Source organism: Colius striatus, chromosome 4 (genome assembly GCF_028858725.1).
Source record: "Colius striatus isolate bColStr4 chromosome 4, bColStr4.1.hap1, whole genome shotgun sequence".
Taxonomy (NCBI): domain Eukaryota; kingdom Metazoa; phylum Chordata; class Aves; order Coliiformes; family Coliidae; genus Colius; species Colius striatus.
The window spans coordinates 79,308,954-79,332,518 of record NC_084762.1 but is presented as its reverse complement, the minus strand read 5'-3'; the positions used below and the strand labels follow the sequence as shown (position 1 = coordinate 79,332,518).

Sequence of the window (23,565 nt, the reverse complement as noted above, 5' to 3'; positions counted from 1 at the left end):
TCAGCAGGGGTTTCTTGAGGAGCATTTTAAATGACCTACTACTAAATCACTTTGCTAGTTCTAAGCATCTGAACATTTTATGTTCAGATGGAAAGCAGTATGGTAAATGTGAAACACAGTAAAGTGAGATGAGGCCTTTTCTCATTCCAAGCAGAATGCTGGTTAACCTATTCATTACACTACAGTGGTGAAGTATAAATTATTTATGAAGAAAGGAATTTATTTTTCGGCATCTTGGGACCCAGTCATTACAAATTTGGCTCTGCAGCCACAGCTGTTTTCTTTATCGAAACTGAATAGCGGAGAAAAATAGGCCAAGTAGAACACAATTCAGATTTCAACTGCAAATATTTAGAAATAAAAAGAAAGCCAACAGGTAAAAACATTGGATATTAATCATTGCTCCAGTGAAAAGTCAATCATTAAGTAAGTTCAAACCAAACTATCAAGGTGCCAGGATCACTACAATTAAACATATTACATTATGTGAAAGAAAAGATGATGATATGGCTAGGTAGTGCAGAGCTATCACTCCAAAGGACCCTCCAAAGACAAGAACTGAGAAGCAGCAGTATTTTTTAGTAGCTCTGATTGACTTTTAATGGATTTAAAGACTTCAGACATACTTGTTCTCCAAGGGATAAAGGTCTGTACTTAAATGTTACAGCAGTAAACAATAATGAAGAATGAGACAAAAAGGTTAGGAAAAAAGAAAAAAACAAACAATAGAAAAAATCAGTGGTGGCAAAATGTTACATTTCTAAGACGGGAGTGTAAGTTTGACACCTCAGCAGAATTTCTTGTTTACTGTTTTACAACTTTTCTTGACTGGACTATGTCAATGTGGAGAAGTATTCATGGAGAGATAATTGTCAAACAAATTAGAATCTAACCAGTTTCAGTGCATTGTGTATTACAGACCCCTCAGGGCCTGATCAGGGGAGGGGCTAACGTAACTATTTTTCTGTTGGCAGCAGTAGGACTGTTCAGCTCATTGTCACATACAATTTGGATTAGTGCACATCCAGAACTATTCCTAAAATTGTCACTTCTTGGCTATCTAGTTCTGGGTGCTATCTGTCTTTGTAAGGATGCATTTCATGACATTGAAAATGCAGAAATTTAGAAGAAAAAGTAGTTAATGCATTTATCCATCTGTATATGCTTATATGTATGTAACCTTCAACAGTATAGATCATCTTATTTTTCAGTGTGTGAAGAAAACCTCAACAGGACAATAATTTTCTGTCTGAATGCCAAATGTTACCAATTGTTTTCAGTGCTCAACCAAATGAGTAGAAACTGAGACTATGCCAAGAACAGTTTGCAAAACAAAGCTACCCTGAAGTGTGGGTTGAAAGAGTGGATGGTGAGGTGGATGAGAGCCAGCTGAATGACAGAGCCCAGAGGGTGGTGATCAATGGCACAGAATCGAGTTGGAGGCCTGTGGCCAGTGGAGATCCACAGGGATCAGTTCTGGGACTAGTCTTATTCAACATCTTTATCAACAACCTGGATGAGGGGACAGAGTGTACCCTCAGCAAGTTCCCTGATGACACCAAACTGGGGGAACTGGCTGATTCCCCAGAAGGCTGTGCTGCCATTCAGCGGGATCTCAACTGGCTTGAGAGTTGGGCAGAGAGGAACCTCATGATGTTCAACAAGGACAAGTGCAGAGTCCTGCATCTGGGAAGGAACAACCCCATGCACCAGTACAGGCTGGGGATTGACCTGCTGGAGAGCAGCTCTGCATAGAGAGACCTGGGAGTCCTGATTGATAATAAACTGAACATGAGCCAGCATTGTGCCTTTGTGGACAAGAAGACCAACAGTATTCTAGGATGCATCAAGAAGAGTGTGGCCAGCAGGTCGAGGCTCTGCTCCCCCTCTACCCTGTACTGGTGAGGCCTTATTAATGGACTGGAACATCTCCCTTACGAGGAAAAGCTGTGAGACCAGGGACTGGAGAAGACTGAGAGGGGAAGCATGGCTGTCAAGAGAATGGGGTGAGTTTTTCCTGTAGTGCCCAGTGCCAGCACAATGGGTAATGGATATGAGCTGGAACACAGGAAGTTCCACTTGAACATGAGGAGAAACTTATTTCCTGTGAGAGTGACAGAGCCCTGGCACAGGCTGCTTAAAAAGATTTTGAAGTTGCCTTCTCTAGAGGTTTTCAGACCTGCCTGGACACGTTCCTGTGCAACTTGATCAAGGTGAACCTGCTTTAGCAGGTTCCTTTTGGTCCCTTCCAACCTCTACCATTCTGCAATTCTGTCATTTGAGAATAAAAGTTGCAGTTAAAAATATGAGGCCACTACAGGCTCTTATTTATTCCTCAAGAAACCATTTCCCATTGTTGGTATCACCCTAAAAGTAACCTTATTCTTGGAAGATCCATCAAAATACCTCTGACCAGTCTACTCTAGTATTTTGGATCTTCAGATGTCAAACATACTTTTTTGTCCCTAGGTACCAAATGGAGGCTGCACTGGTGTGTTTAACAGAGCCCACTGTGGGAACATACAGCATTGGGCCGCTTGCATCAGAGAGCATACAGGAGTGGCTAGTGTGTCTCTGGAGGGCAAATACTCCCTCTGGGTCTGTGAACACGCATTTGAAGCCAGCCTAGGCAGAACTTTGCAACTCATTTTTGGAAGCATATGAAAGAGATATTTGTCAAGCCTTTGACTTCAGATTGATCAGCAAAACTTTCTGAAAATTTATGCAGTGTTTCTGTGCCAAACATGAGCTGCCTACAGAGGAGAATTACACTGCACTTAGAGCAACTGCACTTCGACTGTCGTGTTCCAATCTGACAAAAAGCCCTCCACAGTTTACTGTATGATTACCTTAAGTCTATCCTTCTCCCACCACAGTAAAGGAGATCAAATGGAAGTTCTGTAGTAAATTACTGGGTGCCCATGACACAGTGCCCATTCATCAAGCAAAGAGTCTTAAAGTCATGTGCAAAACATTGAAGATGATCAGCAAGGACCTCCAAGAACAAGAGTAAGAATACCGAAGGTATTTTACAGCCTTGCAATATATTAACCACTCAGCTAGCATATATTCAGTTAGTTAGTGTGAAGAACATTCTGTGTTCCATCAGTTGTTAGCATTGGGTAAATCAGGTCTACAATGAAGAACTCGGAATAAATATACATACATTCAGTTCAATCAGGACATGCTAATTACAAATGAAGCTGCCATCAAACATTAACATACAAATAAAGTTTTTTTTAAAAAAAGTATTGACATTTAAATGGAAGAAAGATTTTGTTTCTGAAATCCACCATTATTTAACAGTGTAGAGACACTGGCATACACAAGTGTGCTCAAACTGGCAGAGGGCAGATCTAAACCAGCAGAGAACAGGGCCTCAGGAGGAGTATCTGAGTGCTGCACCAGCTGCCTGATCCCAGCTCCCTCGATGTGCCAGCTTCAGCAGGAACTTGGGTTTTTTGCCTTAGCAAAAGGTGTTCATGACCGGTTACCTCTTGTACCATGGGGCGTGTGCATTGCCCCGTTCACATGGACTTTTGCATAGCGCCAGACTTCACCCTAGGCTGCCACTGCGCTCTTCTCCCGCGTCCGTTCACCAGCTAGCAAGCGGGACTAGGCGGTTGATGAAGGGCTTGCAGCTCGGCCCCGGCAATCTCGCCACTGCAGTTCCACACGCCACCGGCAAGGAGTCGCGTGTCTGGGAGCGCCTGTGTCGCTTTCCCTCCTCCCAGAGCCGCGGGGCGGAGGCTGCTGCGGGGCTACAGACTGCGGCGGAGGTGGCAGCGGGACTGCAGCGCGGGGCCAGAGCGGCAGAGGCGGCCACGAGCTGCCGAGCGAGGCCGAGGCGACAGAATGGGGCGGTCAGGAGCTGCAGAGCGAGGCCGCAGAGCCGAGGCGCGGGCGCCCCCGGGCGGCTGCTCGGAGCAGCGGTGAGGGGTCCCTCCCGGGCCCGCAAGCCCCAAGCTACGCCACAGGGTTTAGCATATTCTTATAAATAGGAGGATCAAGATTTATGGCGAGTCACTTTTTCACAGTAGCCGAGTCACAAAAGGATCTATTTTCGTTCAGTTTCTTCTTATGCTTCCTCTCCCCTTCAGAATCCATTACACACCTCAAACTGAAGCTGGCAAAAATTAAATGTTCTCACATCAAAGCCTACTGTTTGTGATTCTCTCATCAACTTTTTTTTGTAGCTATTTATAGACCTGGCTATTGTTGCAGTTCCAGAAAAGATAACATATTTGAAATTCACAGAAGACACTTATGTTGGCAAATTATTGTATTAAATTTCAAAAGGCCCAAAGATGCACATAATTTAAAATTACCAGTAATATGGGTAAAGCCAGAAAAGAGCAGTTGTGAATCAGAGTAGTGCCTAAGGTTAAGTGTAGAGAAACACTGGTGAAAGATACAAACTGCCTTTTGTTGTTGTTTGAAGAATTCAATCTCTTATGAATTACTAGGTGAATATTTGCAAAACAAGTCAGAAACTTCAAACCACTCACTCTCTGATAAAGAAGTACCAAGAGGAATGTCATGAACAGTTTGATGTACTCTTAAACTGCTCTGTGTTGTCCAGCTACTTAAGGACAGTTAGAAAGGATATGCTCAGTAGCACGTCATAACTTATTTTCCACGGACTTTTTATCCCCTCTGCACTTCTAGTTAATGTACTTATTGTGCCACCTCTTCGGAGATCAGAAAGTCTGCATAACTGTATAAAATGATTAAAATCTGCAACAGGTAGTACTACATTACAGTGCCCTGATGAAGAGCCTTAGAACCACAAGTCCACAAATTTTTTTTATTAAAATAACACCAAGTTTAAGAAATCGATGCAGTGAAAACAAACTTCAACTCATCATACAAAAAATAATGACTTTCCATCCTTATGTATGTAAACCACATTCTAATGCTAACATGATTGACATAATACAGAGACAGAAACACCGTATTCCAGACAAATGTCAAAGTTAAAGACTGGCATGCTGGGCAAGGAAGGTTCTTATTCTTTGCAAGAGTTCTTTCTTTACGCTGTCTGGTACCAAGGCTGAAACAAAATAACAAAGCAAGACATAAAAAAAGACAAAATGGAAAATACACTAATACCAACCTTTTACAAGAACTACTTCTTTCTTTGTGCTTGGAATTCTGTTAATACCTAAAGTGACCGAAGCTACTTGATTTTCATACAGCACATCTTTGTTTTTCCCCATTTAAAATAGGCTAAAATTGAGATCTACTGAGAACACTGTTGTTATCGGTAGCTTTTGCCTAGCTGTGGTCATGAAAATCTGAAAGTTGAAGGGAATAGATCATTCAACAATAATCAGGATATAATTGCCAGAAATTAGTTTTATTATCCCACCTTTTTTCTTCACAAATTGAAGAAAAAAAGTGTTTACAATCTCAGCCTTGACCTCAGAGTAAGGGTCTTCAGCAAGTTATTTGAAGGCCTATTTTAATCTAAGGTTTAATGACATTTCTCCCACTAACACCAAAGTCTATCAAAGACCAAGACCAACTCTATAATGAAGCCTGCAGCATCTCCCCTCAGAGATTCCATTTTTCTGTATGTTAAGTCCTTTCCTCTTCCTGCTTCCCATTACACTAATGCTGTTAGTTCACAGTTTGCATCTCAAAAAGGACTGGAATTTTAAAACATCTCAGCTGCAGACTCCCAGTTTTCTTGGGACCGTTAAGACAATTATACAGATGATCACGGACTCAAGACTAAACAGTGTAACCTACAGAGGTAGTCTACACATGCAGCTCATTACACATTTTGACTAACTGTTACACAATACAAATTCACATGTTTTATTTGTGGTTAAAACAAAACTCTTATCATTTTTCCTTGAATCCAACACAGGCAAGTTCATAATACTGCTTTCAAAATATTAATGAAATACAAGTTATGTACGTTTATTGATGTATTGCCATATCCATGTTTGTATTTTCTTACCTCTGCCTTTGGGAGTTATTTCTGCCACCAAATCATCAACAGTGACATGCTCCAATCCTTTTTCTTTAATGACATCTGGGGAAGACCAAGAGCAGTATTTTAATTCAATCATTAGAATCTGTGCCAATGATTACAAGGCAAAATCTGTATGCACAGAGCATCAGAGAATATGAGGTAGTCTATGAGCAGGTTATTACCTCTGTGCCTACTGCTTTGGGCAGTGGATTTAGCCTCTCATTCACACCTTAGGTTTAAGGAGGGGAACTTGTCACTACTGATGCATCTTCATCAGTTCGTATTTTAAAATCAAATGTTAGAAAGTTTAAGCTTGTCCCAGCATTACTGGATGTGCATATTACTTCAGTGTAGTAGTAGTTCACAAGGTGGCCTACTTATGTCTTTGAACAGGTTATTTGCATAATAGTGAGAAATAGATGCAATAGGAAAAGGCTTTGGAAAATACAAGGGAGAACACAGTGTAAATACTTCACTACTCTTAACTGCTCTAAGCAATACCTCTCTATTTCAGCAAAGTAACAAAGCGTATCTGAAAGGTAGACCTCTACAGCAAAATAAAAGCTACGAGTAAGAAGCACTCTATGATTAATATATAGCAGTATTTAAACAATTGTCTGCTTATGGTGCCTTGAAGATTACTGAAAAATGCAGAAGTGAAACCTCAGTTCAGTAGCATAAACCTAAAATACTTTGTCTAAACATGCACATTAACTATATGGCAGCAGACAGAATCGATTGTCCCGAAGAAACTAAATATGTTCTCTGAACTGACATCACAAGAACTATTTGTAAACTGTTTTTCTTGGCTGAATTCCCTGTAGAGATTAACCATGGATTGCTCAATTATTGGCCATAATCCACAATGACAAGAAGCCCTAGAACAAGCCACCAAAAAGGCCCAAACCCTGCCCCCTAAAACCAACAAAAGCAACCACAACCAAACACAAAGCTGTATTATGGTCAATATTTAGGGAGTCAATTCTAATACTTTTCTCAGAAGCTTAGGAAAATTTAGATCAGAGAAGTTTCAAGATTTTTTTGCCAAGACGGCAAGATGCTTTCTTGCATGTAAAACCAATTGCTGGGGAAATTTCGTCTTGCCCAAGTCTCATTTAAATTGACTGTTAGGCAATAAAACCTTCTTCTGGGACTTCTATTTGGCCAGAACTTCAGTTGCTTACAAAGAGTTATTTGACCAGTTACCTTTGCAATGTGCCTTCAGCTGATCCTTCCAGCCGCATTCGATTAATTTGGCTCTCAGCAACTCTTTAAGGCTGTTAAGGAAATATGTAAATTTGTTAGGAACAGCAAATGTGCCCTACAGCTTAAACATGCTTCAGTCTGAAAGTTAAGCGTCCAACTACTACTCATAGCAGAACTCCCAGGCCAGTGGCAGAAATGGCTTAACAGAATGTGAATCCCAACCCAAACGAGAACCAGTTTCGGTTTACTATGTTAGACTATGATGGCTTAGGAGCTAATTCAAAGTATTTCTTCAGGCAGTTTTGATGCTGCAGCCACAGAAAAGATGCAGAAGCCCTTGAATCACTTGAACTTCCCATCTACTCAGTTAGCAAATGTATGCTAACTTTCAAAGTTAAAATATTTTGCTTGAAACCAGGCCTCTTATCTCCTCCTTTCTGAAAGAATTCTGTACAAGCATAAGAACAAGGATTCAGACATTAAACAAATACACACACAAATCTGCTGCAATTATATATCTACTCTGTATATCAAAAGAGAATATTGAAACCTAGCTAAAAAAGTAAAAATTAGCACTGAAAATCCACAAAAGAGAAAATGAAATTAAGATATAAAATAAGCTTTAATATCTCTATCTTTTAGTCCATCAGCTATCCAGCTTACTTATCTTGTACGTTCCTAAACAACCCTAGCAAAGTTTTGGTTTTATGAATGAAAGGATTGAAGCAAGAGGCTGAACTGTGTAGGTCTAAACCCTTTTACTTGGTAAATTATGTAGAGGGCAGATAAACAAAAAGCAGAGTAACAAGGCAAGTGAAATTCACTACTGGATATTTTTTAATCAGGAAATCAGAGTGGTATGATAAAGTCTGTTTGTAACAAAGCCTTTGACATTTCGTCAGACTCTTAAATTGGAATAAAATAGGTCCCAACACCATTTAAAGAAAATCCTTGCTCTGGTAAAGCTCTATGCAATCTCCAAAGGAAGATGTAGAGCATAGACACCATGTCAGTCTACAAATGGCTAACTAGGTAAACCAGGCTACGCGATGACCTAGGAAGAAGATTCCTTTGCATACAGGCCTTGAAAAATGAAGGGAATAGAGCTTTTGGTGCACAGTGCTACAAATATAGTAAAATGATGTGAAGAGAAATGTCCTAAGCACGCTAATGATATGTAAATACAATACGAATAGAACAGACCAAAGAGACAACAAAATACCAAAAACCAGCTGTAACATTACATCTTGCACAAGTGCTGTTTTGGCTGTTCTACTGTATATTTCTTTCCGTAAAAGAGAAGTGATAAGAACTCATTCTTTTTATCATGAAATAACAAGGTTTAATTTCAATAAACAGTATTTAACTGTGATTTTTATATCTACCAAGATGTTTCTAACACAAAATACTGTTCAAAACGCAACAATATGTTTTGGGTTTTTTTTTTAATATATAGCTTTACATGAGACTTTCACAGAGGCATTTGAAGACATAGTAGAGTTGTTTACTTAATCTTTACTTCTAGGTGTAGGTCATGCTTGATAATATTTTAAAGCCTCTTACAGGCATGGAAGAGGAAGCTCACTTACCGTTCTCGCTCTCCTGTTTCTATCAGCTTTTGGTTAATGCTTGCTCTCATCTGAGCATCTTTATTCATTTTGGAAATCAAGTTTTTTCACAAACCTACATGGAGCAGAAAAGAGTTTGAACAAGCACTAGGATCACTAACACAACACGATGCACAATCACTTGCACAGAATCACATGCAGCGCCACGTCCCTTCACACAGCCCCGCATTTCACGACCGGAGCTTTGGTACATGACCACCTCGAGGGCCGCACAGGCCCACAGCACATTCGTTAGCCAGCGGGGCTCATTGCCTCCCCCAGCTGCCCCGGCGCTACGGCATCACCAGCTAAGCGGGCCCCTGCGCGGGCGCGGCCTCCCCACAGCGCGGCCCTCCCGCCTGGCCCAGACACCGCTCCCGCCCGGCGCACCCGGCGCTCCCCCGCTGCAGCCGGCACAAGTGCTCAGGGAAAGGGAAAAGCCAAGACCCAAACCGGGGCCGCAGCCCAGGCACGCCCGCCTCACCCCGCCACGGCGCCGTGGAGCCGCCTCCCAGACGTAGACCCCGCCCCGAGCCCTGCTCGCCCTTCGCGGGCGTCGGCGGGAAACGTAGTGTGGTGCCGTGCCGCCACAGCTCGGCGACTGTGACTCCCGGCGTGCACTGGGCCCTCGGAGGCCTTCGCGCCCGGACTACGACTCCCAGCAAGCCCCGCTGCCCGCGCGGCCTTTCCCGTGGCGCTCCGCGGCCACTGCCGCGCGTCGCCTGAGGGCCGCTCAGTTGCTGCCGAGTTGCCGCCTGTAGCCGAAGTTTTGCCTGGCGCCGCAGCATGGCGGGCGTCGCACACTGCTCCCTGCAGGTCAAGCGCTTGCTCCTGGACGCCAGGTTCGAGGGCTACAAGCTGTCCTTGGAGCCGCTGGCCTGCTACCAGCTGGGGCTCGACACAGGTGAGGAGCGGGGTTGGGTCTGACGGCGGGGGCGGCGCGGGGGTGCGGGGCCGCGGAACCTCTGCAGTGCGGCCCGGACACCCCCTTGGCTAACCATGGGGGGTGCCGAATCCCTCTGTGCTTCCTACTGTCCCCATATGGTGCCCCACGGCCTGGCCCGGCCCAGCTGGCCTCGGTGCAAGCGTACTCTGAGCTGGGGGAAGCCTGGCGCGCATTACCGGGAGGCCTGCGCTCCTGTCTCTCGTAAACGCCGAGCGTTTGAGACTCAGTATTTGCTCTCGATTTTTCTCGTAACTGTCTTCAATGTTGTCATTCTCCAACATCTGGCTCCAGTGTTGTCATTCCCCAACCTCACTCCCCCGCCCCCGTCATTCCCCAGTCTCTTGTGTCTTTGGTGGTGGACCAAGGTCTCTTAACTGTTGTCAAATCACTGTTTGTCCCTGTGAGATTGAACTTAGTTTCCGAAAGGGTAAGAAAGTCAACGTGCTTAAACCTGGTCTTGGTTTGTGTTCATCTGGTAAGGTCAGATGACCAACTGAGGTAACTCAGAGCACACATGGGAAGAGCATACTTCAGAAAATTTGCTGGTTTTCTTTCATATTCTGCTCGAAGTTCAGAGGTGGCTCTTCAGGCTATGCATTCTATGTTCTGTTTTTTCTGCTGATCATTAGTAATGTTTGAGGTGCTGGTCCATTAAAGGGCTGATTCATGGAGGATCATAAAGCTATGTTTATCATGGTGAATTGTCAGCACTGAGGTGGAAGTTGTTTGTGAGGAGTGTATTCAAGGACAAATGAATGGGACTGAGATGATACTGTATGTGTATCTGTGATAGGAATGGTAAATTTAATGAGTGACATTTTTTGTTACGTGTTTTGACATTTTTATTATAAGACTGATTTATGTGTAACCTTTCAAAAGACTGTCCAAATATAAGTGTCTGTACGTGTATTAGGAGTGTACTACAGCTGTGTCAAAGGTGGCAACAACATAGTGTAGATACAGTCTCTTAATTTACCCCTTACTTGATGTTCTGGCTGTGGTCAAACTGGTGGTGTGGTTCTTGTATAGTCAGTGGTGCAACTGTTCTAAATAGATGAGCATTACATATTTTCATTAACATTTTTGAATGATGGAGTTACCAGTGGGGAGATGGATCTAGCCAGTTTTTGTCCACATAACAGTCTACATAACAGTTACAGTAACTTGTGTGATAGGACATTGGTATGTGTGTCTATGCTTTTCTTTCTCCACTTCCTGTAGAACAAAGACCCTGACTCATTTCAGTCTAGCATATTTAGTTGTCCTACTAAATCATTAAAACCAAATCACTTATTCAACTCTCTCTGTGTGTATGTGTGTGTATATATATAGAGAGATAGTTATTGTCCTCTGGAGAATGGAAAGCTATGTGTGACTTCTAAATGTTTTATTTGTCCATATTTCAGCCTGTTCTTTAGTCATACAGCTGTCTCTCTCTACTTGCTGATTTTCTTCTGTTTATTTCAAGGTAGTTTTCTCACAGTACAGAGATGTTCTGCACCTGAACTCTCTATTTCCTGGTTATACTGAGGACATCCTTCCATAGCTTGACTTCTATGTTGTACAGGCATCAAGGGCTGAGTTTTAGAGACTATGGCTGCGAATGTTTCAAATTAATGCATGTAAGAAGAAATTAATACTGTATGAGAAGGGACTTCTTTCCAGCACATTTGTGAGCAGATTAAAAAGTTTCAGGAACATGATGAGAAATTTTGTAGTTTCTGAGTTAAGTTGTCTGTCACTAAGTGAAGATTTTCATTTTATTCCCTCAAAGTGGGAATGATTGAAGTACAATAGCTGCAGAAAATGTCATACTTTTAGGAGTACTGTCAGCATGACTAATTTATTACTTTATTCACAGCTGTGTGCAGAAATGTGGTAGTAGAATCTGGAAGATTGATGTAAAAAGACTGTTGAGTTTTTTGTTTGTTTTCCAGGAGTGAATTAGGGATTTAGAGTTCTACCTGTATGGCATCCCAAATTTCATGGCAGTAAGATGAATGTGCAAGATTTAGGGTTCTTGAAATATGTACCAATAAGTAGAGATAGATGCTCATTCTTAAGTAGAACTGAGCTAGCTATTGGTGAAGTGTTTATGCAGTGTTATTGCAAATGTATATCTTGAGCATTAGCTTGTTAATCATCTTGGCCAATGTATTTTATCTATGTTTTTATATTTAGCCATTTTTATGAATGTCACTGCTAGCTATAAAATTAAATGACAAAAAAACCCCTGACACATAGAATATATGCAGGCTTCCACTACTGGAGCAGGTGAATAGCAGCACATGGTATTGTGGGGCATATGTGCAGCTGAAGCAGAAAGAAATTTTAAACATGCATCTATTTATTTATTTATTTGATTTGTGGTAGAGGGAAATTTTCTAGTGAATTTGTTAAGTATCTAGTGACAATGAAGAGGAATGATGAGATGCTGATATCTTACATTCCCTTTTAAATACTCTGATTTGCAAATTGGTTTATTTCCTTATTTTTACCCATTCTGTCCTAGTTAATCTAAACTTTCACAGTTCTGTTCTCCTATATCTCGTCCCAGTAACATATTTTTCTTTAGTAACAAATCCCATGCCATTTGTACCTTTAGTTAACAACTCTTCATCTTAAATTTTGTCTGTTTTTCTCCCTATTTTCCTTAGGTTATTTCCAGAACTTATTTTCAAATGTTTCCCTTTTATTGAGCTTTGTAATGCCTTTCTTTTAGATCACTGAACCTTTGGGAGGGAGAATAGAGGATCTTGTTTATTTTATCTCTTCTGCCCTGATCTGATCTCAGCAGAGTCCAAAGCAGTGGTTGTGGGGCCAATCCAAGGAATATAATGTGATTTTGTTTGTTTGTTTGTTTGTTTTTTAGCAGAGGCTTAGAATTTATTCAAATATGGATATCCTTCATGCCTTTCCTCTTTGTCTTGTCTATTTGGCAGAACCACTACATATACAATGTAGCTGATACAATAGCAACTGAAAGGTAGTAGCAAACATTCACTCTAACAGGTGACTCCTGTTCCCAAGAGAATATGCAGAGAATGCTTTGCTTTGATCACATGCATTTAGGTTTTTTGTTGTTTTTTTTTTTTTTAATTAATGGTAGGAAATGGCTGCTCTGTTTTCAATTTGTTTAAATTAGTCTGTACTTCAGTGAAAACTAGTTATTCACTGTACTTTAGTAATGCTACATGGAAAATGTGTTAAAAACACTGATAGGTTCCAAACATTTATAGAGATTTGGATGTTCTATTTCCATATGAAAAACTAAGTCTAGAAAACAATCTCTAAAGGAATGAATGGGAAATATTAAGAAACTGAGCCACATCTTTCAGACACAGCTGTAGTTTATAAATCGAGATTTAGGTCTCAGACACATGTATATCTGTTCTTGTGTTGCAGCTTAATTTCTTGAGAAATAAAAAGATAATATTAAGGCAAGTCGGTCTCAGAACTGTTGTTAAAGAAAGTAATTTTCACAGCTAACACAAGTCAGCTTATAAATCAAGGCATTGTTACAGTGGTACTTTCACAAATACCTTGCTAATTTTTGTATCATTCTATTTAGTGCATGATAGTTCCCGTTTACTTTTCACACTTGTATATGTAATTTGATCAGGCAAAAATACTTCGTGAGATGTTATCTGTCAGTCTGTGCTTGTTTTCAGCAAACTATATCTTTATTAAACTACATTATTGTGTTTAGCTTATGAACATACTGCAGTGGAATAAACAAGCCTTGTACTTTTACTCAACAGTAGCAATGAGGTAATGCTACCATTAACAACAAAAATATATTTGTTCATTTAAAAAAGCATTAATGCAGGGTTAGAAGGATCTTTCAGTGCTGATAATAGAAAATAAATTAATCTCTGTCACTAGTAGATAAGTGTATATGAAATACTAAGTTGCTTCCACTGGGTGGCATTGCAAAGCAAAATATGGCATACAAGCATGTAACGTTCCATACTGCAAAATAAGATGTTGATAGAATTATTTTGAATATTTTCCAGCATTGTAAAGTTGCTTTGATGTATTCAGTAAAACATCTAAAAATTGAGTAGGGGGGATCTAACCTTTTCTACTTTTTTTTTGTTTTGTTGTTTTGTTTTCACCTAGTTCTTTAAAGTGTTTGATGGCAAGTGTAAGATTTCAGTTGATGATGTTCTTTATTCAGAGGATTTTTTTTCCCCTGCAGTGCAGGATAATTACAATAAGGTCCAGTTAAGTTAGGAATGTCTTACTCCTGTTGATTTTTATGAGTTGCTTTGTATTTAATGCTTTTTGCTTTTAAATAAAAAAGAGTGAATGAAAAATCTTTCTGTAATTATTTTTTAACTTTTTTGAATCAAATTCCTTTTTTTAAGTATGAAGCTGGAGATAAATGCAATTCTAGAAAAGCTGTGTGATTTTCTTTATGCTAGTCTGAAATATCCCACCTAACTAGGGCTGTTGGAAAACAGTATTTAAAGATGAGAGAGTTAATTTGTACATTCTGTATATTTGCTCTCTTTTCTGGCATGACAGAGTATGAGTTTATGGATTTTAGTAGTGCAGCTTTATTTATCAGAAACTTGAAGAACACGTCATTATGCTGCTTGTTAATTGAACCTGAAGAGCTGAAGCTAGTGAATTAGGTGTACTCTTAAAAAAAAAAAAAAAAAGTCAAAAAACCCCCTAAAAAACCTGAACAACAAAATATCAGAAAAAAAATTCCAACCAAGCAAAAAACTATGCAAAACTATGTAACTATGTGACTGAATAAGATGATCTGGTTGAAGTGCTGCTTCTTTTTCCCTTTATATTAACTTCCTTTTTTTCTCAATTTACTTTATTAAAAGTCTTCATTTCTTCTCTCTTTTGTAATTTTTTTGCACTCAACTTGATTGCTTTTCTCTGCATTTTTCCAAGGACCATCAAGAAAACTTTAACCTGGAAGACTGTAGAAAGGAAGGAATGAACTTCATCCTAATGTAAAATCTGCTATAAACTATCTGAGCACATGGTATGTGATAGCAGATGACATTTGTGCACAGATTTCACTTGATCACAGAATGGGTTTCAATTAATCAAGTATGGAATTGTGTTTCTGATTACTTCTTGGAAGAGGGCTATATATATACAGGATATATTCTGCAAGCAGTTGATAACCTTATTTGAAATGTTTCATGATAGTACAGTAGACATTTGCTTGGTTTCCTGGTTTAAAATCACCTACACATTGTATAGTTTCTGGCTTCTGATTATGAAGAAGTAATTACATATTGAAATTGTGCAAGGGTTTTGGATCTCCTGTTCATGACACCTTATTTTTCAGTGCTTGTCCAGACTACAGTCTGAAAAAGTGAAGGACAGAGAATTTATTCATGTTCTTCCAGCTTTTATAAAGCTTATCACCTTACAGTCAGCTAATCAATAGTATGTAGTTCCAAGAATTTTATTGGAAGATTATACACTTGCTTTGGGAAACGTTTTGATTGCTTTCACTATTTGTGTTTTAGCTACAATTCTGATGGTAGCAAGGTGATGGAGAGAAGAGAAGAAAGGAAGCATTACAAAATAAGACAATCTTAGGTTTTATGCATGTATATTCTGATTTAAGAAGATCAGTTAATGTAGCTATACAGTAAGTAGATGACATGTACGTGGTCTCACTGATAATAATTATCCTGGATTGTATTTGGGTTTGTCTGTAATTGTTTACAGAATATTCACATCATCTCTTGTCGTGTTGGGAAAAATATCTCTGTGATAAAACCTGATTATACAAAGAACTTCAAAACACATTTTCACAGCACAGCTTTTCTAATTTCTTTTACAGTGTAATTTACTGTAAAGTATTCTAATTAGTTAAAGTAGAAATTGGAATGAGTAGCAGTCTTTCTTTTTATGACAGGTGTACTTTCTTCTCACTTCTTTGTTGATATTCTATCTTTTTTTGAAGGGCCATGGCTTGGGGAACAGTAATTTATTAATTACAGAGGTATGGAAATCGCTCTTGTGTGGTAAACATGAATAATGAGCCAAGTGGAATTAATGCTGTTGGTTTGCAAATATCAACAGTGACTAGGAGACCTAATTACTAATGATACTGTCATTTTGCAAGCATTTTGTATGGTATGACTGGATATTTTACTAATCAGACAGTATAATCTTGCAGAGTTTCCTATAGTCACTTTTATGTTAATAGCCAGTATGTCTAATTGGGTCAGTTCTAAGCCACATAGTGACTGTCTGATTGGTGATGTTGTGATAGCTCTGTGGTGACACTGATTGCGCTGCAAAATGAACTACTGTTTTCAGTCATTGTTGTTCTGACAGTGTAGAATAAACTGTTGCTTCTTCAGTAGATTTTTAAGTAGATGTTAAAGAAGGGTGTAAAAAATGCAAGATGAGGATTGCTGCATAGAGTTGAGAATGGTCCCTGTTACGGGGGTGGATGAAAGTAAGATACTGGAAATAGCTTTGCTCTGTGGAAAAAAGAAAGTGGAAGCTGGAAAAGCAGGAACTAAAATAAGTATTGCTATGAGGAGGATTAGCCTTGCCTTCCCCATACTCTGTATTTGAAGGGTATTCATCATGGACTGACAGTTTACTTACAACTTTCTGAAAGATTTTGCTGCTTACATGAAGTTCGAGAGAAACTTCCTGCAGGGAAGGTAAGGATTCTGGCATGGCTGTATTGGAGAGTAAACTGGAGTTTCAATTAGTCTGAGACTTTGCAGAATGATGGGCTAGACTTCTGCAAAGACTTGCAGAAACTTGAGGATTCTCTATATTTTGAGATGTTGGAACTGCAGCTGCTTGATCTCTATATAGAATTTTCTTCCTGTAGAATAGGAAGAAAAAGCTTCAGCTAGTTCAAATAAAAACTTGATTAGTCTTAGAAAGATAACTGCAGTTCTGATTACTAGTAGCTGAGGAGAGTTCTTCTGTTGGGATAAATCTTGCTCAAGTGAATGACTGTAGGTGTTACCGAAAACCAATTTGGAAGAGACTCTCTAAGACTATTCATTGTTAGAAAGTGGATGTTCCTTTATTTGGCACCATCTACATGAGGGATTGCTCCTTCTAATGCACACACTAAGTCACAAAGGAACACACCTCATCTACATTTCAGAAGATAAATTAGGAGCCTGTTACCCTAATGTGATACAGGGTGCCATTTGGCACAATTTGGATTGAGAGTTGAGGAATGTAGTCAATATGTATTTAGCATGGACTTCTTTTAACTCATTACCTTACTTAGGAGTGCTAAAGAGGTGTTAGTTGCAATATTGATTTCTCAGTTAATGAAGCAAAGGTCTCATTCTGGGCACTGTGACTTTGCTGAAACTGTTTAGAAGATACTTATCTGCTCTGTCCCACAATTTATGCCCAAAATACAACTATCTTGCTTCCTCCCTTGACTGTTTCTCATACTGATTTCACAGCCTCCCACTCAAAGGTATCTGCACAACAGATAAGTGACACTGGCACTATTCATACTTTAAACCCGTTGCTTGGAATTATCTCACCATTCATAACTCATAGTCCAAATAATGCATTTATGAAACATGGTAACTAAGTAAGGAGGGGGTCAATGAGGAGAGGTCCACAGAAATCTTAAATCTCCAGAGTCTAGAATCATCATAAAGAGGGTCTGGTTGGGGATGTGAAGGTTGGAGGCAGCCTTGGTTGCAGTGACCTTGAGATTTCGGTGAAGTTCAAGATCCTCAGTGGAAGAAACAGGACACCAAGCTGAATTGTGACTTTGACCTCTTCAAAGACCTGTTTGGAAGAGTCTAATGGGACAGGATTCTATATGGTAGAAGTGCCCAAGAAAGCTGATTGATCTTATGTGCCACTTTCTCCAAGCCTAAGATCAGTGTCTCACCACAAGTAGAAAATCAGGAAAAGGAAGCAAGAGGCCTACATGGTAGATAAAAGAACCTACTGGCACTACTTAAGGAGAAGAATGAAATCTGTGTAAGGTGGAAAAAGGACCGGGTTGCTTGGGAAGAATATAGGAACATTGCCAGAGTATGCAGGGGCAAAACCAGGAAGGCCAAAGCACTTTTGGAACTCAACCTGGTGAAGGAAGTAAGGGAAAACAAGAAGGACTTTTTCAAATACATCAGCAGCAAAAGGAAGAGTGTGTTCTGGTGACACAGGATTCAGAGAAGGCAGAAATACTGAATGCCTTCTTTGCTTCAGTGTTAACTGCCAAAGCCAGCCCTCAGGAAGCCTTGTTCCTGGAGGATTAGTATGATATTCTGGAGAACAGGAGACTTTCCCTTGGTGGATGAGTTTAGAGACCTGTTGGGCGAGCTGGACACCCACAAACCTATGGAACCTGATGGGATACACCCATGAGTGCTGAGGGAGCTGGCTGATGTGATTGCTAAGCCACTCTCCATCATTTTTGACCAGCTTGAGAGTTGGGCAGAGAGAAACCTCATGAGGTTCAACAAGGACAAGTGCAGAGCCCTGAATCTGGGGAGGAACAACCCCATGCAGGCTGGGGTTTGACCTATTGGAGAGCAGCTCTGCAGAGAGAGACCTGGGAGTCCTGGTTGAGAACAGACTAAACATGAGCCAGCAATGTGGCCTCATGGCCAAGAAGGCTAATGGCATCCTGAGATGCATCAAGAAGAGTGTGGTCAGCAGGTCGAGGGAGGTTCTGCTCCCCCTCTTCTCAGCCCTATCAAGATCTCATCTGGAGTACTGTGTCCAGTTCTGAGCTACTGAGCTCAAGAGGGACAGAGAACTTCTGGAGAGAGTCCAGCTGGATGCTACAAAGGTGATCAAGGGAATGGAGCATCTTTCTTAGGAGGAAAGGCCGCTGGAACTGGAGCTGTTCAGCCTAGAGTAGACTGAGGGGAGAACTCATTAACACTAATAAGTATTTGAAAGGTCTTTGTGAAGAGGATGGGGCAACACTTTTTTCTTTAGTGTCCAGTGATAGGACAAGGGGTAATGAACAAAAGCTGGAATAGAAGTTGTTCCACTTAAGGAAGTGCTGCTTTACTGTGAGGGTGAGGGAGCCCTGGCACAAGCTGTCCGGGTAGATTGTGGAGTCTCCTTCTCTGGAGGTCTTCAAAACCCATCTGGACACGTTCATGTGTGACCTGATCTACGTGGGCCTGCTTTAGCAGAGTGGGTTGGACTAGATGATCTTTAGAGATCCCTTCCAACCTGTACCATTCTGTGATTCTATGATCTAAACAAAGAAGAATAAAATAAAATGTACTTCATCTCTGGCCTCTTGTTAACATAGGTAGCATGCTTCTTGGCTTGAATGTTATAGTGAAATCCCATAGTTTGCAGTCTCTTTCATTTAGAAAAAGCTTAGTGTGAAATTTTGATGGTATCTTGGATATTTTTCAATATTTCAAATTCAGTGGGAGTGTTAGGAATATAGGGCTTTTTTCAGTAGTGATCATGTTCTCTTTTAGAGACTCTTTTAGTGTTTTGCCTTTCAAGTGTTGATAGCTTGGTTCAGAATTTAAGTCTATGAAATCCATGTAGTTAGCTGGGATATTTCTTTTGTCTATTGTTTTCTTGGAGTTACCATAGAGCAGATTTTTTTCCCCATACTGTAGTACCGTGAACATATCTGGAATTATTTGCATTCTTCCCAAGCAAACTTCAAGGTGTGTTTTGTCTTGTGAGAGCTGTTGATAAATTGAATCTCAGTACATGTTGAGAAGAGACAACATTGATACACTGGGTTTGAATGGCCAGGTTTTGGTAGTAGGTGGGGTGACTGCTGTGAAAAGCTGCTAGAAGCTTCATCTGTGTCTGATAAGAGCCAATGCCAGTTGGCTCAATGATGAACCTGCCGCTGGCCAATGCCAAGCCCATCAGTGATGGCAGTAGTGCCTCTGTGATTTGACATAATTTAAGAAGGGGGAAAAACTCTACACAATCAGCAATAACAGTCAGGAATGAGAATATGTGAAAGAAATAACTGGAGACACCAAGGTCAGTGAAGGAGGGGGAGGAGGTCTTACAGGATCTGGAGCAGAGGCTCCCTTGCAGCCTGTGGTACAGCCCATGATGAGGCAGGCTCTGCCCATGCATGTAGGACCCCATGCAGGAGCAGGTGAATGCCCAAAGGAGGCTGAGACTCTGTGGGAAGCCCATACTGGAGCAGGCTCCTGACAGGACCTGGGAACTTTTGGAGAGTGAGGAGTCCATGCTAGAGCAGGCTTACTGTCAGGACTTATGACCTCGTGGGAGACTCACACTGGAGCAGTTTGTTCCTGAAGGACTGCACCTCATATGAAGGACTCACACTAGAGCAGTTTGTGAAGAACTACAGGGAGGGAACTCCATCCAGGGGCAGGTAAAGAATGTGCGGAGTCTTCCCTCTGAGGAGGAAGGAGTGCCAAAAACAGTATGATGAACTGACTGCAACCCCCATTCACCATCCCTGTGCGCTGCTCAGGCCGGGCAGAGGTAGAGGAAATCTGGAGTAAAATTAATCCTAGGAGGAAGGTAGGGGTGGGGGGAAGGTGTTTTACATTTTGATTCTATTTTTCATTAGCCTATTTTATTTGAATGGCAATAAATTAAACTGTTTTACCCATGTTTAATCTGTTTTGCCTGTGATGATAATTGCTGAGTGACCTCTCCCTGTCCATATCTTAACCCACAAGCCTTTCCTTACATTTTGTTTCCCCTGTCCAGCTGGGGAGGGGAATGATAGAGCAGCTTTGGTGGGCACGTGTTGTCCAGCCAGGGTCAACCCACCACAATAAATGGTTATAGTAATTGCATGATCACAGCAAATGAGATAGTAATTGCATGATCACAGCAAATGAGCGCAGTGGCCTTCAGGATGGATGACCTGCTTTCCAAGTTTATGGTGGCATTTTAAAAAATGTATATAAAATGTATTTTTCTTAAAACAGACTTATGGACTAAGGATGAGAGAATTATTTTTAAATTATTGTTTGAACTTGAAATTATTCTAAATACATAACTGTTAAAATACTCTTGTTTTTGTTTTTTCTCCCCCAGCTGTAGCAGAAGTGAATCTTCGTGATGATCAATATACCCTTGACCATATGCGTGCTTTTGGCATGTATAATTACCTTCACCTTGATTCCTGGTACCAGGATAATGTCTACTATGTTGATCAATTTGGAAGGGTTATGAATCTGTCAGTGACTCTGGTAAGATTATGTTTTTAAATGAATTTGCAAAGATGGGGGTAGATAAGGTAGAAAATATGACAAGTAGGGTCCAAGTTAAAAATCTGGTGGAAGCTGTTGGGTGTGAAAACAAGTAGATTAGCAAAAATGCAGTCCACCAGGAAGGATGAAAGGATTTCAAGTGATGTTTTTGACATCTTTTTGTTAATAGTGTTGTGTTGGAATTGCAATAGTGTGGCATCTTCTATTCTGGAGGAGATCGGTATGATGACAAGCTGAAGAAAAGAGGAGGCACTTCTTTGCTAGTTGCTTGCTCTTTCTCCCTTACATTACTGGATGTTTTTCTGTTTGTTAATTTGAAAATCCAATCGTCGTAGTTACAAGGAGAGGAAGAATCTGTATGCCATTATGAACTACTAGCTTCTGGGCATCATTTGCTGGAGGCAAAAAGATGCTGTTGGCCCTGGGCAAACTTGAAATAGAATGTAAGCAAGCTAGGCCAAGCCTCAAAAACACGACAATTGTCTGGTTTTATACTAATGTTCTATGTCTTTTGAGCCATTTTGATATGTGGATGCATTAGTTTCTATTACAGAGCTATTCTTCCTACTGGAGGGAAAGGACATGGCTTTTTGGGTACTGTGTTTCTGGTACATGCAATTGTAGCGCTTGATCATTAAGGAATAAAAGACTGAGTGGAAGTGAGAGCATTCATTGTCATGCTACCAAGGCATTTGACTTGTAACCCTGTGGGAGGAAAGAAAACATAGGGTGATGTGTGGGTTTTCTTTTATTTTTTTTTTTTGTTTTTTGCTAGACAGAGAGAAAATGGGTTGCTCTGATTAAGATTCTGGGGATGGAAATTACTGGGTCAAGGCTAAGATAAGAAAAATCCTAAAGCTGTAGTTGTAGATGTGCCCTACGTTGGACTTCAATAGCTGCAGGGGCAGGGCCTGCCTTACCATGGGCTGTACCACTGGCTGTGGGAGAATCTCTGTGCACCACCAGCCTGTGCTCCCCAGCACCATCTCTGTCGCAGAGCTTAGCTATGCCCTGTGGCAAGTCCATTGCAGCCAGCTCTAAGTGTCTTGTGTGTGACATGAGCAGCCCAAGCCTCACTCCCCTCAGAAGCCAGCCCTGCAGTTACCTGCTGCCAGTACAACAGACACCAAATACATTCCTTTTCTTGGGAAGGCACTAAATTGTCTAAATTTCTTTCTTAGCAGATAAGCTAGATAAAGGATTTTGCAACAGGCAGTAATTTGTACTGTTATGTACAGCAATTTGGAATAATAAATATTATTTCTTAAGACTGTTGGGTCTGTTGGCATCTTCAAAAAATGGCAATTGGTAAATATCCTGTCATGAATTTCAGTTCCACCAGCTTGTGAAATAAACATATTTGCACATGTATAAAAAGGGATGTGTATTCAGAAACATCACCAAGGTGTCTCATTACAAATGTGCCTGACCATATATTAGTCAAACATATGTTATGAATAACATTATTTTCAGCCAAGTACATCTTACTAGTTAGCAATGGCCACAATTAAAATTAATGTCAATCTTCTGTAAAACAGAAAATGGATCAGATTAACATGCTTATCCTAAATTCAAAATGAAAGAACACATGAGCTTTTTAACACATAATTGTTTCTAGTTTTACTCCTATTTCTTTTGCAACTTTCATGCTAATGTGGCAGTGTGTTAGTTATCCATAAATCACAAAATATCCCTGCAAATCTAGGTGTTTAAAAAGATGGCATCTGTGAAGCCAAAAAGTATAGATAATACCTTTACTCAAAATCAATCATAATTGAAAAGGAAAAGTGGTCAAGATGAGCAGTTCCTCTAAAGTCATCGGATGAGTATTCAGGTGGGTTTTTGTATATCCTGTTGAGAAAGTTGTTACTGTATCTTGGTTGTGAATACTGTATAAAACCTGACATTCTTCTGTTACAGCTATTGGACTTCTTTCATTCAGTAAACCAGCGTTGATACTTTTAAAGACCCTATGGGTAGTGTAGTGACCGAGTTTGGTTTTTTGATTGTTCTGGTGGCTTACTGGGGTTTTTTTTGCATCTAGTTGACCTTTTTAATTGTTTGATGTTTATAATAGTGGAATATAGCTGGAAATTTTCATCAGTCAGTTTTCTTCTTCAGCAGTTAAATTCTTGGACTGAATTTCTCAACCTTAAGCTCTTCTTGCAAAGACAACTTTGTTTCTTTTTATGCCAAATAATGGAATAGAGAAATTGTGGCACCAGTAACTCTTCTCACACTTAATTAAAACTCCTAATGGTATCTGTATTTTCAGCTTTCTGAGTTCCAGTAAGAATTAGCTATTCTATATTAGCTATACTATTTCCATAACTTTCAGTCAACTTCAATTCAGAACAACTGTTAGTGGCACCAGAAACAACATGGGAATTCTGTTTGAAACAAGGCAGAATAAGGAAGCAGATAAAGTGAAGAACATAAAAATGATTTAGACTTCTGCACCAGGGTTTTAAATATTTGTTTCTTTGTTACTCAGAATACTGGGTGTGGACGTTTTTCTCAGAGCAGTATGTCAAATGCTTATGTATTTTGATTTTTTTGTAAAACCATTCTTTCCTCAGAATGTGTTTGTAAATCAGTGGAATAGTTCAAGGTGCATAGTGATGCATCTGAATCTAC

At 40.2% G+C, this 23,565-nt stretch overlaps 2 protein-coding genes across 5 annotated transcripts in view; one reads left to right on the top strand and one right to left on the bottom strand.

Annotated features, from left to right (window-relative positions):
- Positions 1 to 4,793: 4,793 nt before the first annotated feature.
- ENY2 (ENY2 transcription and export complex 2 subunit) lies at positions 4,794 to 9,408 on the bottom strand. Of its 2 annotated transcripts, none has more exons than XM_061995155.1 (5): positions 9,281 to 9,408; positions 8,779 to 8,872; positions 7,190 to 7,260; positions 5,969 to 6,043; positions 4,794 to 5,053 (listed from the first exon to the last, which is right to left on the bottom strand). In XM_061995155.1, the coding sequence occupies exons 2-5, from the start codon at positions 8,844 to 8,846 to the stop codon at positions 4,977 to 4,979; spliced, it is 291 nt and encodes a 96-aa protein (XP_061851139.1). In that variant the 5' UTR covers positions 8,847 to 8,872; positions 9,281 to 9,408; the 3' UTR covers positions 4,794 to 4,976. The 2 variants fall into 2 exon arrangements, with proteins under 2 accessions (XP_061851139.1, XP_061851141.1); XM_061995157.1 differs by lacking the exon at positions 9,281 to 9,408 and adding an exon at positions 9,187 to 9,272.
- Positions 9,409 to 9,485: 77 nt separating this feature from the next.
- NUDCD1 (NudC domain containing 1) overlaps positions 9,486 to 23,565 on the top strand; it is a 42,771-nt gene continuing 28,691 nt past the window's right edge. For 2 of the 3 annotated variants that reach the window (XM_061995152.1, XM_061995154.1), the window contains exons 1-2: positions 9,486 to 9,700; positions 20,753 to 20,907. In XM_061995152.1, the coding sequence (XP_061851136.1) occupies positions 9,583 to 9,700; positions 20,753 to 20,907 (273 nt within the window). In that variant the 5' untranslated portion in view covers positions 9,486 to 9,582. Of the gene's footprint in view, positions 9,701 to 14,656; positions 14,751 to 20,752; positions 20,908 to 23,565 lie in introns of all 3 variants that reach the window. The other variant, XM_061995153.1, reaches the window with a different exon arrangement.